The sequence below is a fragment of the Cucurbita maxima genome, unplaced genomic scaffold (assembly GCF_002738345.1).
Source record: "Cucurbita maxima cultivar Rimu unplaced genomic scaffold, Cmax_1.0 Cma_Scf00002, whole genome shotgun sequence".
NCBI lineage: Eukaryota > Viridiplantae > Streptophyta > Magnoliopsida > Cucurbitales > Cucurbitaceae > Cucurbita > Cucurbita maxima.
Window position 1 is genome coordinate 4,769,551 of NW_019272018.1, and position 15,634 is coordinate 4,785,184.

At 34.5% G+C, this 15,634-nt stretch overlaps 2 protein-coding genes across 8 annotated transcripts in view; both read right to left on the bottom strand.

Annotated features, from left to right (window-relative positions):
- The window catches only part of LOC111496584 (putative clathrin assembly protein At5g35200), a 5,567-nt gene extending 2,383 nt beyond the window's left edge, over positions 1-3,184 (bottom strand). Inside the window, exons 1-11 of one of the 4 annotated variants that reach the window (XM_023147082.1) lie at positions 3,016-3,184; positions 2,323-2,479; positions 2,174-2,243; positions 1,880-1,977; positions 1,167-1,308; positions 979-1,079; positions 718-801; positions 512-562; positions 352-417; positions 210-275; positions 35-115 (exon numbers count right to left, since the gene is read on the bottom strand). In XM_023147082.1, coding sequence (XP_023002850.1) covers positions 35-115; positions 210-275; positions 352-417; positions 512-562; positions 718-801; positions 979-1,079; positions 1,167-1,308; positions 1,880-1,977; positions 2,174-2,243; positions 2,323-2,421 — 858 coding nt within the window. In that variant the 5' untranslated portion in view covers positions 2,422-2,479; positions 3,016-3,184. Of the gene's footprint in view, positions 1-34; positions 116-209; positions 276-351; positions 418-511; positions 563-717; positions 802-978; positions 1,080-1,166; positions 1,309-1,879; positions 1,978-2,173; positions 2,244-2,322; positions 2,480-3,015 lie in introns of those variants that run through there. The other 3 variants (XM_023147076.1, XM_023147086.1, XM_023147095.1) reach the window with 3 other exon arrangements.
- A 941-nt stretch (positions 3,185-4,125) lies between these two features.
- On the bottom strand, positions 4,126-15,359 carry LOC111496558 (N-alpha-acetyltransferase 35, NatC auxiliary subunit). 4 transcript variants are annotated; one of them, XM_023147047.1, is made up of 16 exons: positions 15,032-15,357; positions 13,869-13,936; positions 12,910-13,065; positions 11,099-11,266; positions 10,711-10,846; positions 9,839-9,918; positions 8,510-8,782; positions 8,294-8,437; positions 7,517-7,651; positions 7,158-7,256; positions 6,533-6,589; positions 5,636-5,840; positions 5,222-5,340; positions 4,902-4,970; positions 4,666-4,764; positions 4,126-4,583 (listed from the first exon to the last, which is right to left on the bottom strand). In XM_023147047.1, exons 1-16 carry the CDS (start codon positions 15,156-15,158, stop codon positions 4,344-4,346), a joined length of 2,175 nt encoding a protein of 724 aa, XP_023002815.1. In that variant the 5' UTR covers positions 15,159-15,357; the 3' UTR covers positions 4,126-4,343. The 4 variants fall into 4 exon arrangements, with proteins under 4 accessions (XP_023002815.1, XP_023002807.1, XP_023002823.1 ...); XM_023147039.1 differs by having other exon boundaries at positions 10,696-10,846; positions 15,032-15,356; XM_023147055.1 differs by lacking the exon at positions 15,032-15,357 and having other exon boundaries at positions 10,696-10,846; positions 12,910-13,068.
- Positions 15,360-15,634: the final 275 nt, after the last annotated feature.

The window sequence follows — 15,634 nt, forward strand, 5'->3', positions numbered from 1 at the left end:
GGGGGGGGGGGGGGGGGGGTGATGGTGCGACTACCTGTTCAATCTTTATAAACTTCTCGCCACGCCCAATATAGAGACTTTTACAAACTTCATAGAATTCAGAGAGCCTTTCTGTCTGCAAAAATGGAGAAAATTACGACCATGTCTATTCAACTCTTATCCTGAGAAGTACTACAAGTTGATGAAAACGGCAATTATGGTGCCAATACCTGCTGGCCAGCCCTCCTGTATATATCCAGGGTTTTCATTGCATCTTGGGGTTGCATCTCAAAAAACTGAATATTAAGACCATGTTAGTTTCAGTTTTTTGCATTTACAATATGCTTATCTGATAAACAGATCAGTTCTTACCTTGTCAACTAAATTGGCAGTACCATCTCTGATGGCCTGATAAATTTTGACGCTTTCAGAAGCAACCTACAAAAAGATAGAAGACATGGATGATCAGAATCGACCCCACAAAGGAGTAAAGATCTTTCACTGTACATGAAAGATTGTAAGAGGTTCCTACCAATGAAAGGGCTAGCTGAATTACAAAATTATGAACTGCAGCTCCTTGTGGCTGAAGAAAAGTTGAACGTTATTCCACAAAAAATAAGGAAAAATCCTGAATGTTTTTCTATTATAAATGAAGCCATACCACATAATATTTTCAGTAATAAAAACCTAGTCCTTGGGACATAAATATGTCTACCTGAAAATCGTGTCATAAATTACCTGACAACCAAGTACGCGATACAGAAGCTCTTGTAATGCTGGCATCTGCTCAAGCAACTCGGCAGTGTCTAGATCTTTGGTTCTCTGCACCATTACCCATAAAATTACTACCAAAATGTATCTGAAACAGTATTCTCAATTGTATGAAACCCAAACAGCAAGTAGATAAAGTGAATTGGTGACGGGCCTCTCAAGGAGACTTCTTACGCCTTATACTCTCCAAACACAAGATGAGGTTCAAGAAAGAAAGTATTTTCTTACCACACTATCTGCCTCGACATTGTACTTCAGTACACGGAAACATTCCAACCTCTCCTCCAAAAATAAGGCATACGAACGTACCCAAGCAGAATAATCCCAAGCTACATGCAGCACATGAAAGGTTTTAGATTGAGATTTTTATTCTCCTTAAATTGTCTTTTTCAATTCTAAAGCCTCAGAGAAGGTACCCTTAGCACTGGAATCGTCTTTAAAATGAGCTAAATTAAGCATGTGGTTTCTTCTCCTGCCATAGTTAACGAGTTCTTCACGAAATGTGGGGTCCATTTCCCGTAAAGCACGATGGATAACAACCAAAGTTTTTAATGCAACCTACACAGTGAAATCATAGTTCGTTAAACAAATTTAATAAGCATTACAAATCTTAATTGGAGATGAAATCTAAACCCAAGCCATCTAAATTTGAAATATATCATGTCTTACATTAAGATGGAAAAACTGTAGTCAGCAAATAATATTTGCCTAGAGTACATAAATCAGTCCGACACTATTCTTCACAACAGTTTCTATAGTAATGTTACAGGTTTGTTTAAGTTGCAAGATAAATGCTTATCAGCCCCAGTCACAGGAACCCTTGGTTTTAACACCATCAATTTCACGTCTATGACCAACAGAAGTTCTTATTAATCTTACTTTCCCAGGATTTTGCTAAGAGTTGACCGAATTGAAATATGATAGACCTTAATGTCAAATGTAGCATTTACCAGCACTCAAATCACATTAACTTGCGCAATAATACAGATGATATAAGCTCAAAAAGATACAGAGAGATTGAATGTTCTAGTAGAACTTCGAAGCAGGAAGATATACAGCTTATGTGATAGCAGTTGATTTGCAAAGAATACTGATTTGTAATGTTTGACGGCAAAACATGAAGACTTACTGCCCAATTATGAGTCTTGGATAATCTTCTTGCCAAAGCTTGGATGCAATATGCAACATCAGCTCTAGGCATGGTTGCTGAAATATCCGCGAATATAGCTGCAAAAGTCCAAAACCATCTAATTCTTTTAAGAAGACAAAATTATCTTATTTTCGTATTATGATGACTATTATCCTACAATACCAGATACAAGAAACAAAATATTAAGTAAAATGCAAAGTTCAGATTAGGAGTTTGACACATTCAATTGAACAAGAAAATGATATATCTTGATAAGGGCATCAAGGAACACACCTCTGATATGTTTTTCCTTTGCAGGGCGTTCAACATGATTTGTTGCCTTAATTATAGCAATGTCTAATTCCTGAATTTAACATCGCGCCAAGAACATGAGATAGATCCAGTCTATTGGGATGCATTGAGAGTAGAACTTATAGAGTTACCTTATAATCACTGTTAACTTTAGCTAATGAAACTGTGGTAGTATCCTTCAGAGCTCCCAGAGCTTTTCTAAGGCTGTTCTGTGTACCCCCACCTGACATTCTCTCTCCCTCACTGTTAACAAAGCAGCAGTAAACTCAGCAACTTGATAGGGTTCCACTGGCATAAAAAAAAAGAAAAAAAAAAAAAAAAAAAAAAAAAAAAAAGAGAGATTCATAGAAATGTCTTATAATACATTGCATCATTCATAAACCTACACAATTCATTAATAGCATTATCCATCAATTGATCTGCCAATTCAGAGGAACCATTCAAACATCCATCAGGCTAGTCAAGAATCATAATGAATGTCATATCCATAAGCAATATTCTCTCAATTATTACTAGTGATACGGCATGAATTCATCAACAAATACACATTTTCTGTGATTAAAAACACAGAATGAAACGCCAATAAGCTCAAAACGGGAGAGGCCAGAATCGAACTGAACGACTTAGACTGCACTAAACCTAAGCCAAAAATGTGTAGTAACAAGTATACATTAGTAAAAGCAAACAAAAACTTGATTGAATAGAAAGATCTAATCAAGTAGAGCACGATTGAATGAAACACAAACAAAACCACATCCACATTTAGAACTGAGATGAACAACACAAAATAAGAATCAAATAAAAGATCATAGAACTTGATATACCTCAAAATGAATCGAGAAAGAGAGAAGACAGGTCGATTGGAGGATAGCCTGTGACCAAAGCAAAGTCGAAAATGTGAAGCTCTGTATGGTGGCCTCACAGAGCTTAAACCACTGGTTTTTAAATATTATTTTTCATCTTTTTCTTCCTCTAAAACTGTCTCTTACAATCTTTGCTGTCAGAAAAATACGGAAATGTAAGAATTTGTACTGCACTGAGGTTAAAATGGGAATTATTCTCTAATACGCTCTTTCATCTCATTCCTGCACCCTGCCTTGAGATCTTGCCACGTGTTGAATCATAATCCACGACTTCGGAATAAATATTGAATTAAATATTAGACCATGGGTGGTTTAATTTTTTGGAGTTAATGTACCCATTAATATGTCATGTTTATTTGTGAATTAATATATTAATGGAAGAAAATAAATAATTATTTCATATTAATCGAGAGAAAAAAAGGTTAACATACAAATTTGAATTAATTGTCAATATTATCTCCTTAGTTTAATTCAATCAATGAAAAGATACTAATATTTTGAATTCAATAATTCATATAAATTCTAAAATATAATATTTTTATGTTTTAAAATTTTAAATTTGGAAATATATATCATACTCTTAAGTATATTATTATTTTTACTAAACTTAGTTTAAATTTTTTACTATTTAACTGATAATATCTGTTTTAATTCATTAAATTATGCTGGAAATGGAATCGCGTGGGGATGAGCACATCCGATTACAGAAAGACGAGGAGTACGTAGCTTGAAGCTTCCAACAAGAAATGGAAAAGGAAAGTCTGCTTAGAAATTAGTGAGAAAAAGAAAATAAAAAAGAAAAAAGAAAATTTTGGTGCAAGAATAAGATGGTCCTTCAGACAGCTCATCCACCTTACAAAACCAAACGTCGGTTCGAACATTATATCATTTCCTAAAGCTCACCGACAAATGCGAAATTCATGTTATATATATATATATATATATATATTTCAAGAAAATTAACATCGTACTTTCTAAATATAAATTATCCCTGAACATGTTCATAATATTCTACCAAACTTCTCCTCCCACCTTTGACTTTATGATTTAAAAAATGGGGAAAGAAACTAATGAAATCAAAACTGAAACTATATGTTTTATTACCTTATGAGTATAAATTACAAATGATAAAGAAAATGGGAAGATAAAAGAATACATAAACTAATTCACTCATGGCACCAGGGAGGGAGGGATTTCATTACCTTTTAAACCATTGTGTGCTTCAAGACCTCCAACTAAACAACCTTTATGTGCGGAAATGGGAGATAGACCAATAAAGTAAAAAAGCTTCAAGATCTCTTGACGAGAGCAGTGCCAAAATATGGGTGGTGATTGAACTCGAATGAAATCTTCAATGAGGGGTCAAGGGCCCCTACCTTGTGGATCAGGTTCAAGGCGACGCTGTTGTGCTCTGCAACTAGCTCGATCCTTCGGAGTTCGGCCAGTTTTTCAGGGTCGTTTGAGAAGCTACTTTTCACTTCCTTTGCTATCTTCTGGGCATCCTTGAAGCAATTATATGTAACTAGGTTCTGTAAGGCAAAAGGGATAGTTGAGTCTTTCCACGAAAATGTTACATATTTGAATTACTTTGGAAACATTTAGAATACTCACAGAAATGCGAGCCAATCGAGTTGATTGCTCGTATGAATCAAATGTGATATTGTCAGGAATGCAAGCCTTCTGTAGAAGCTCAAAATGTTGAAAGAATCTCTGCAGAAGAGTATGTAGCTTGTAATTTGAACTAAATTTAATAAAATGTTTTCAATCAAAGCCTTTGATTGAAAAGAACGGCAAAAATTTAGCTTTGCAGATAATTATGCTTTCAATAAAGTTGAAGAAAGACTTACCTCATACTCACTATTGAAGGGGCTTGGACTCTGTACGATCATATGTTCATTCCTCAAAGCAGCAAGCATCTGAAAGTTTTGATTAGATTAGTTTCTTCTTCTCTAAACTATTCATCATTCTTTTTCTCTAAATTATTTCTTTTAAGAAATGAAAACTACTCGAAAAATTCATTTTAAAAAATAAGATCATCAAAATTTCACCATTTTTTAATTTGAAAAATGCCTACCAGATTACTTTTTATTCTTCTAAAATATAGGAAACAATAAACCAGGAATAAACAAAGAAGATTTAATGTACGCAAACAACGGAGTATAATTACCATCAGTAGCCCTTCAGCGAGACATATTTGGCACTGAAGAAATGAGACTGCTGGTGGAATTCGAAAATCCTTCCCAATATCTTTTGAGGAGGCTCCTTTTTTCTTTCCTTTACGTTTACCTGATTGACATAAGATGGGAATAAAGCCAATCAGAGTCTAATATGTTCTAAAATGGCGCTATATCCACACAAAAGAAAAATCAACAAATGGCTGATTATATTCACATAATTTTCTAACCTACACAAAACCAAATTTAAATGCCACCCAATTGTACTCATATATTCAAAACTTGTGTTCCCTTATAAAGCTATAAATCTAACAGGATTTTTTTTCCCTGGGATATTTCCTTGAGTTTATTTTAGAGAAATATGACAAATACCGTGCCTATCATGGTAGACAAGATAGCGAGCTCACCAGTTTCATTGCTCATCAATGCTCTTAGATGTATCTTCTCCACGAGCTTGATTAAGACAACAGAAAGGTACCAATATACCATGCAATACTCGCTAGGTGAGTACAACTCTAATTCAAAACCTAAGACAAGGAACCGAGTAGAAATCCAATAAGTTTGCTCCTCTACCCAAACGAGGATGTGTTGGAAAATCTTCATCCATGCATTCTGCAATACCAAATCGTTTATTCTTCAACATGGTGTCCTTAAGTTAAAAGTCTGAAGAAATCAGCTATTGTCAAAGGGCCATTTGATTACTAGCATGTATCATAAAATTGCGAAAAGTGAACAGTAGAAAATACAGCTAGCAAAAAGTTTAGATCTGCTTAAGTTTTAGAGAGAGAAGAGGTTTCCTTTGTGATATGCAAATATGAAGCTTCCTTTTTGATATATATACAAACGGACAATACAGAAGAGAAACGATTCATTTTTCCATTTGTTGCAACATCAATTATAGTACAACTTAGTAGGCAGATACTAGAGATATTTTTGGAATACTAGGACAGCATGTTTGTCATTAGGGAGTTGGTTGGTGAAAAAAAGTAATAAATAATGAATGGTGAGGGGGTTGAAGGTGACAGAAATTGGATTGAAAACTATCTTTCTATCACCTTCCATTGCAAGATCAGGTTCCTGTTGAACTTTTGTTTACTTCCCAATTATTAAATATCTTTCTCATAGCAAAATTCATGAACTAAAATCTAAGCATACGTGTTCATGCCACAAGAAAATAAATTCACCTAACACTCCTTTATAGAGCAAGCCTAAGAGAGAAAGCAGAGTTATTGATGTTTGATGGAGCTAAAAATTGAACAGAGATATGGCTAACTCATGCACAAATATAGAAAGTTGAAACACACCTCTCCATTTGATATGCTCAATATTTCAGAAAAATCCCTTTTGAAAGCCATCTCCATCTGCCAAAACAACATTTATAGAAGAACATCGTCATTCATGATGCCATTGTTAAAGATGTATTATGAATGCTTTCAAGTCTTCAAAAAAAGGCTTTATTAGATAAAAATATAATATTCCTTTTCACCGACTGCCAATCGATTTTTCTATTGAGATTTTAAAAAATGTTCACCCTACATTTTTGCAAAAATCATATCTGAGCATCAATTAGCAGCTCTTGGAAAGGAAGCCTTTTCATTACATAACACTGTTCCCAAGACATTACGGTACTTACCCTTGGTCAATACATATAACATCTTTTAGTCATAAACAATAGGTTAGATAAACAACATGAATTTGAAAACTTATCAAGCTAATAATATAACATTTCAATTTTTATAAAATATAACATTATTCAAGCATAAATCTTCAAGTGTCCCACATTTCCTTTCCTAAAGGGTGCGACAGATTATGAATCCCTAAGAGCTAGCTATTGTATTTATAACTAATTAACACTATTAATGAACTCAAAGGATGAAGGCAAAACAAACAGAAGAGAAGTTTCGAACATAAAAGGCAAAATGAACATACCTGCATGTAGATAACACGCCAATCCTGTAAAATCTTGCCAAGCTTGCGTCTTTGCCATGCAGAATTTGTGCAAAGTACCTTGAGCAAATTTATCACTAACTGCATTTGGAGTTGATATACGACAATTTATTATGGCTTTATCCGAGAAATCAATCCCATAAGATAAACATCTACACATGAGTTACGTCTTAAAAACCATTAATTATAACAGTGGAGAAAAATGAAAAATACATGACAGAGCTATAACATTTTGCCTCTCATGGAAGTAGGAACTAAATCAGAACGTTTAAACAGCTAATGAGACATAAAATTAGACGAATTATAAAATAAACAAATAACATAACAATGGTCATCCAAACCTGTCCTAGTTGCACAATGTATTGGTTCTTCTGATTTTCATGGTTTTTGGCAGATTCAGGCAATCCCGCAGCTTTTGTGATCACTGCATAGAGAGGATCCCTTCCGTAGAGCTTCCCATCTTGAACCAGAAGGAACTGATCAAGAACTTTTGTAGTTGAGAATTTAGAAATAATACACGTATTAGCAAGAAACCTTTATTTATATAGTTATTTCTTTGAAACATGGAACTTTTTAAGTAATGCTAGAGAAATCTCAATATTATGAAGTGGAAAGTTTTTCCACCAGTGGTTCTCTCAGATGAATGAGGAAAGTTAAAACCGGACAATTTCAGTTTGCCCAACAAGCATGATTGATATTTCATTCAAATGCATAGCTTTCTGATTTATACTCCTTAATGTAAAGCTAAAAAACCATATTTAATTATGTAAAAATTAAAACCAACCTGGTCCATTACAGGATACAAGATGTGTGTTTGTCAGAACTCAGAGAAACAAAAAGGACACAAGATGCTGGCAATGTAGCTGCAATAATGTTAAGAGCTTTTTGCAGTAAAAAAATATTTGATTGTCCTTCAAACAATATTATTTTTTCCAACAAACCAATATTCAATAAAGGAAAATTACCAAAGAAACAAGATATATATCAGTTAAATCAATTTTACGTAACCATCATCATCAACCTTAGTCTTTCCAAATTCTCTCTTGAATTCTTCGAGTGAAAAAATTACACACTCATCAGTGGTAAACTCAGCAATAAAGGAACCAAATGTTACAAACCTGAAGGAGAGATCTAGCGACCAAATCAGGCTGAGTTTTCTGGAACTGAACCACAAAGCGGAAAACACCTTCCAGAAGTGGGTCCAGTGAATAGGAACATATATTATCTAGGTCATGAAGCAGTTTCACAAAATAATCTACTGCCTGTTAGGAAATTACACTATGTCATATAATAAGCGGTTATGATAAGACTACAATATAGGTCAAGTTTCTCACCTTTTTCCAGCTTAGTAGTTTGATTGCCCGCGGTGGAGTAGGGGCAGACAATCTGCAATTCAAACTAGAATCAAATCCTAGTGGTTGACGGCCTGAAGCAGTTGTCATATCCTCTAAACCATCTTTGCTCATCCCAAAACTATTATTGCTAAGAAAAGTGGATGAATTGCGGATCAAATCAAGCTCCAACAAACAGGACGCTATATGTTTTCTTGCCAACTCTAAGCCTCTACCTTGAGGCCGCCTCATACAAGTGAGGACATGGTAGAAATGCTGAAAGAAAAGTAAAGAGATGAAAATAGAGCAGATTTCACAATATAGATATTACAAGAATATAATTCCCCGAAGTAAAAATACAAGATTAAGAAATACCTACCATTTCTATAATTTAAATGAGGAACAAGACCATATACAGTAGGAGAAAAGGCCAACGTACAAGCAACATCATGTTGATAATAAGGTAAATGAATTAAGCATATGTTAGCGAAGACGCTTAGGCTAATAGATAAGAGAGTTCCCAAAAAATCCTAACTGAATGAGAAACAAGACCAGTTAAAAAGTATAAATGGACCAGAATTGCTATGAATGACTTCTTTCTAATAATTCAGTGGTCAGAATTAATGCATCATAAATAAAATACCACCCATGAAATAGGTTCAAACAAAATAGCTTGATAATGAGCGCAGACCACCAGGAAGACAGATAAACTGTATACGTTTCATAGATTAGCCACCTTTCCTCTTCAATTATACAACATAGAATTAAATAACAGATTGTTGACTGATAGCACCTGGTTGAAATTTTTTCAACCCTTCCACTCCTTGTTAGGTTTAGGAATCCTTCATCCCTAAGGCCTTTAGGCTGTTATTTGTTATCTTTTTATTGATATTTTCAGTTTCTCATTAAAAAAATGCAGTTGTAGTTCTTGCCTGATGTTCTTCCTTTTATTTTTATTTTTTTCACATAGGATACGTGATTTTCCTGTTATTCTTCATCCTTCTACATTCTTTGTGAATGTCCAAGTTTTGAGAAGTTCGTTAACTTTTCCATTCTCCCAATTTTACAAGGATTAGATACCTATGATACCCTGTGAAATAAACAACGTTAACTTTTGAAATAAAAATCACCAACTTGGCAAGATACACAAGGATTTGACTCAATCGTCATGGCCAATATGCTTGCTATTTGCCAATACAAAAACATTTGGAAGACAAACATCATATGTTAACATCCCAAAAGTTGACTTGGTAATCAAGTATGCATTAATTAGGTTATGCACAAGACAGCAATCCAAAGAAAAATTAACCAATAGAATACGTTGGTTAAGACCTTACGGAAGCGCAGGCGACATAACAGAGCCCTGCAGTAGTCTTCTTCCAGATCAAAATTACTTTGTAACGGCTCTGCAGCTGCAAAAAAAAGCCAAGAACAAAATGAATATTTGAGATCCCTAAATTATCTAGCAGCTGCAATTGTGAGAGAAAGCGGAAAAATAGGGATGATGAAGGCATGAAGCTTGAAATAATAAGGGGAGTTTTAACCACCATGGATTTGCAAGATCATTGATCAAGTGAAGAAGTGTAAGTACTATAGAGAAATGAGTTTAAACCCATAGTGGTTACTTGGCTAGTAGCCACCCACTTTGGATATTTCCCAACAACCAAATGTAGTACGGTCAAGCAGAATTTTGGGACCATAAGACCAATCCATTATGGTTGAAAATGAATTGCATAGTCTATAATCTACTTTTTCTAGAGATGATACCCCTTTTTTCTTTTATAATGTTCTAGGTTTAATAACCTACTTGCTTCTTGTTGAAAAGCTAAATAAATGAACAACATAAATATATGTGCACACACACGCATTAGATAGAAAAGGGAAAATGATTCACAATCATCGACCTCATTGTCAACAATAATACATAAGACAATGTTATAGAATCACCAACATTAAAAAAAAAAATCTAAAGGGACATTAATAAAATGTAGCTAATTCTAATTTTTATGTAGCTAAAGTCCACTAGTTAAGTTCAGCTAGTTATGGTTCATATGATAATATGGTATACTTCAACTTTTTAGAAAGATATTTCTGTTGGCATTTACTTGTAGATCAGGACAATAAAACAAAATATATCATTATGACTTTTTAACAACGGAAATTATTTAAGCAGGGAATGAGCAAGTTGCCTTCGGGTGCTCTACTTTTCGGTAATGAGGATTTACAAGCCCGCAATTGACGGCAAATTGTTTCTTCAACAGCATTTAGCATTGATAAGCACTTTTCATCTCCATCCCCACTCAAAGGAAGACCATATGCCATTATGAAAAGATCCTCTTCCTGAAGAAGAAAATTGTAAGGTGATTAGAGGGGAAATAGTAAAAGATGATACTTTGCACATAGAAAGATTAGGGCATTCCATAAAGATTATTGCACTAATTTCTCAGTTCTTTATCTAATAAATCCGGCAACAGCATTATCATTTCACAAGAAAAAAGATTCAAAGAAAATACAAATCTTTAGAGAACAACTTTTGAGACCTCAAACTGAAAAGAAGAGAAGTAGAGCCGAAGAGCTGTTTGAATACTTTACTTCATGTGTTCGTGCATCTGAGACAACAGCAATAACTGCCTTGCAGGTTGCACGTATGACACTGCAATAGGAATGCAATAATGCATGTGAACTTGTTCTATCAGGCCTCAGAAGATAAATGCAAGAGAAGACAGTCTGTGCCAATGAGTGACCCTTGTGCCATGTTGCCTGTTGCACAAGGTCACAGCTTAATTAAAGGACCAGAAAAATATGAAATTAAACAGCAGGTGCAACCAATTCCATGGAATATAACATAGGCACAAGACCCGATAAGAAGCAGGCATATAAGTTTGGTCTTATGTCATGAAGATTATGTAAATAATTTGTGCCTTACATCTTGAATATACTTCGCTTCTATTGGTTGGCAGGCAAAGTGCATGCCTGACACATGACCACAATCCTTAACGATTAACCATGGCATCAATGGGCTACAGGCCCAAAGGATCATACATAACTTGCATACTATTTTTACATGCCATCTAAATTCTTATTTCCATGATCTATATTAAAGAAAATTTTCATAGGATTATCAAAATTCAAACATAGTACTTGCAAATATCGCCCAAAAAATTCATTATTTTCAAAAGAAAACAATAGTTATAATAATAAAAGGGAGAACATGTGATTCTCTCTCTACCCATCCCTTTTTCTGTAGGCCATTAAGTTCCTTTTCAAGTGGCCAAATTTTGGTGGAAAAAGAACAGGAATTTTTTGGGGAGCATTTGAATAACTAAGGGGAAGTTGCATTCTCCTCCATATGAAGAAAATTTATACGTTGGGAATATCAGCCAGAAAGATAATCGTTCTTCATTGCAGATGGTTAAGGACATTTTCTAGAAAACCTAATTCTCTTCGGTATAGAGTGATTGATAGCAAAAATGGGAAGGACTTCATGGGAAAATTAACACAAGGACATTCACGTTCCCATTCTTCCAATATAATTCCATGGACTCACATTGCTAACTTGTTCCAGTGTTTGATCCATTCTCTAAATTTCCATTGCCATGGGTAGTGCTAGTGGTTCTTTGAACAAATTTTAGAGTAAGGGGCTAACTTGAGAGGAGCTCCAGTTCAAGACTTACGGCCTACAGGATCAAGGTGATCTTTGTTGGGGGTTGCATTTGATAGGAAGATTGAAAGATGATGATTTTTTTATATATAGAGTAGAAATACTTTTCATTTACTTAGTGAGAAGTACATCAAAATGTGAACGAAAATGCCATTGGTTTTCCAATGGCTTGATACAAATGATGTTTTTCAATAAGAAACAAAAGAATATATTACTGAACAAAGATTACAAAAGGGGAGATGAGATGTCCCCAGACAGCCAAATGGGTTACGGAAAGAACTCCCGATTGACCATAATATGAACAAGATGTAATTACATAAAGAATTGCAAAGAGCCAAACGGTATCCCATAACTCATTGAGACTACACATTTTCTCTTTGAAATGATGTTGTTTAAAGAAGTTAGTGTTTCCTCTATATTGTTCCAAACGGTGTGTTTTATTTAGAAAGAATGAAAAGAAAAAAAACATGTCAAATACAAATTAGTCCAATTCTCATAACAATCATCAGAGTAGAAAGCAATATTCATCTCCAAGACTTTTTTTTTTTTTTTTTTGGGGGGGGAAGGCACACTCTCTGATGTCTCTTCATACGTACAACAAATCCTACATAGAAGTAAGTCAGGAACTGTATGCACAACTCTCATAACAACCAAGGCAAAGTCGAGCAATAAATTGTAAAATAATATGTATGTTTCCAATTAAAAGTAATAAGCATAATAAGCATAATGGAAAAGGGAGTACCTCACAAGAAAGAAGATGGTCCATAATATCAATAGTGCACTGAACATCAACTGTTCCATCAAAGCTCAGAGGAATTGGCGCGGCACCATTCTCAATAGCTTCATCAACAGAATAGTACTTACATATCATACCCGAGTCCATTTTTGGATCCATTATCTACTAAAATGGCAAATTCAAACCAATCAGCAACATGTGGGTATAAAGGGAGGAGAAAAGAAAAAAACAAGAGAAACATAGTAAATGAAAATAGTGCCACAATCCTGACCAGCAACATGTTGGAAGTAGGGGCATCCAAGCATGCACTACCTATACAGGGCCTTTACGATTGAGGGTTTTCCAAATTCTAGGAAACGTATAAATATGACCATTTAAATATGACTAGCTAAAAATACATGCCGCCTTCCATATAACAGTCTGATAGGTTGTGACCAGATAAAATCCACCCATAATTTGTAGTATCTCAAAGACATATATATACCAAAGTAAGGATGATAATAAAGCATCAAAAAGTGAGAAAATCTTCCAAGAAATGCATACAAGTTCACTTCTAAGAACGTTGTTGAACAGAGAAAATCCGAACAAATTCATCTACCCAATGCATTAAAGTCAAAGCATGAAACTAGACAGCATCAGCCCATAATGAGTAAGGTCGCATATTTATAAAAATACCATATAAAGGATGATAAATAAAACATCAAAAAGTGAAGAAAACCTCAAACCAGTCCAGTGCAGGTTTGCTTTACTGAGCACATTATTGAACATCATCTTGTAGATTACAACGTTAAAAAAATAACAAATAACAAAGGGGAAAAAAGCTCAAACCTTATTTGAAACAAAGATATAGGTTTCGTACAAAGTCCACCATTATGAATAGATAATGAATGTAAAGAAAACACCAAATATTCATTTTTTGCAAACGCATAAATGTTTTTCGTACAAACTAAACTATGAAGCAGTACCTCTAATGCAGACATGGCAGAAAAAAGATTGAAGTTCTCCCCATGAATAAGTTCTCCGTCTTGAAGATCTGAAACAAGATATACTTTGTAAAGATGGTTGTAAGGAAAAAATGGAATCCAAAAACGACAACATATGCAGTTATTCAAGTTAATTAGGACAAGTACAAAATTGAGTATCAATGAGTAAGTTTCGATCACAGAAATATCAGTAGAAAACAAACAGAATAAATTAACAAAATAATGAACGAAATTGAAAACTTTGTAATAATATGAAATATAAATAATTAAATACATCAACATAGAACTAGATCAACACGCCATTCTTTTAAATGAATCTACTTAATTGTTCCAATTCAATTCTTTTATGCAGTAAAGGATTAAATGTCTCTCCAATGCTGAGAAGGTGAAAGAAGTTATGAGATGAAATACAAGCAGTGATAAATTGCAGCTAGGGAGGGCAAATTTTTGCACATTGTTGAATGCAATTTTTTCTTTTTCCTCTTTTTAGTTCGACAATGTGAGGTATGGGATACAAACTTTCGACATTTTGATCGAAGATATTATGCCTTGACCAAGTGAGTTATGATCTTGTTGAATGAAATATTGTTCGGAAGGAAGGTAAACACAAAAATAAGAATTTATTTCTGCTTGGTATTAGTATGAGCTACAAAAACAAATGAACCAACCCCAAACTCTAACGCTCAACAAACAATACCATTATCACAGTCAAACCCTGTCGTTATTTACATCCTCTGGCAGCGTAATTATAAAAACTCAACGCAATTCCAAGCCTCCATTTAACTTAAAACCATCAGATGGCTGAACTGAATATAATCAATTTCCCTTTTCCCGCTCTAATATTTGATCTTTTCTTGTAAAGCCAAACAAAGCAATGTTCTTAGTCTCATCTCTAATAACCGATCAAACTAGGCCACACGTCCAAACACAAAGATTTAAGAAACAAAGCTAATTTCACTTTCATCGCACCGTCAGCTAATCAACTCAACTTAAGTAAACCAATCAACGCCATTTCGAATCGCAAAAAAACAATAATAATAATAATCACACGAAACACAATGACACAACAAACAACATCTAACTCCTCAAACGAAGCAATCACAATGTCTGATGCAATAAGAAAATGCAAATAAATAAACAACAACCTCCACAAGCAGCTTCGAGAAGAGGCGACACATCAGCCCAGACAGTGTGTTCGCCGGAAGGAATAGGAGAGGACATTTGAGGTGCATGAGCGCCCACAGTTCGCTCTTCTGCTTCTTTATCAGCCATCGATGGCGGCTCGAGTTCAGAAGCTTTGATCTTCGGGTCTTGGACAAGTCGTCGTGTAGAAGAAGCTCTGATGTAGGAGGAGGGTGTCGGTCTCCCCAGCAGCAGGAGGGAGGCTTGGTTTAATTTGATGACCAGCTTTCGGAGTAGTTTAACAGCCTGTGTCGAGGGAGTAAGCTGAAATAGGCTTAGGGCTTGACTTTGTATTGTAGCTTCTTGCCTGCACGCGGATCAATAATTAGAACGTGAACCCAAGGAGAAGCCAAAATTACAATCGCCAATTCCACATAAAATTACGTAATTAGTCTTTTCGTAATTAAAATGAATTTGTCATTTATTTTGTGTTTTATATTATTTGAATCGCTTTTCTGTCACTTTTTTTAATTATAAATAATAAAATTATACTCCCTTATACTATATGAATATTTATTTATTAATATCAATATTAATTTTTTATTTATAAATACTTATGAGTTCAT

Coding starts and splice junctions, on each gene's coding strand:
- LOC111496558 (XM_023147039.1), bottom strand. CDS start 15,158: ATGGCTGATAAAGAAGCAGAAGAGCGAACTGTGGGCGCTCATGCACCT. Junction 8,783..9,838: donor GTCGCCTGCGCTTCCGTAAG/GTCTTAACCAAC, acceptor CTTTTCTTTCAG/CATTTCTACCATGTCCTCAC. Junction 8,438..8,509: donor AACTACTAAGCTGGAAAAAG/GTGAGAAACTTG, acceptor ATTTCCTAACAG/GCAGTAGATTATTTTGTGAA.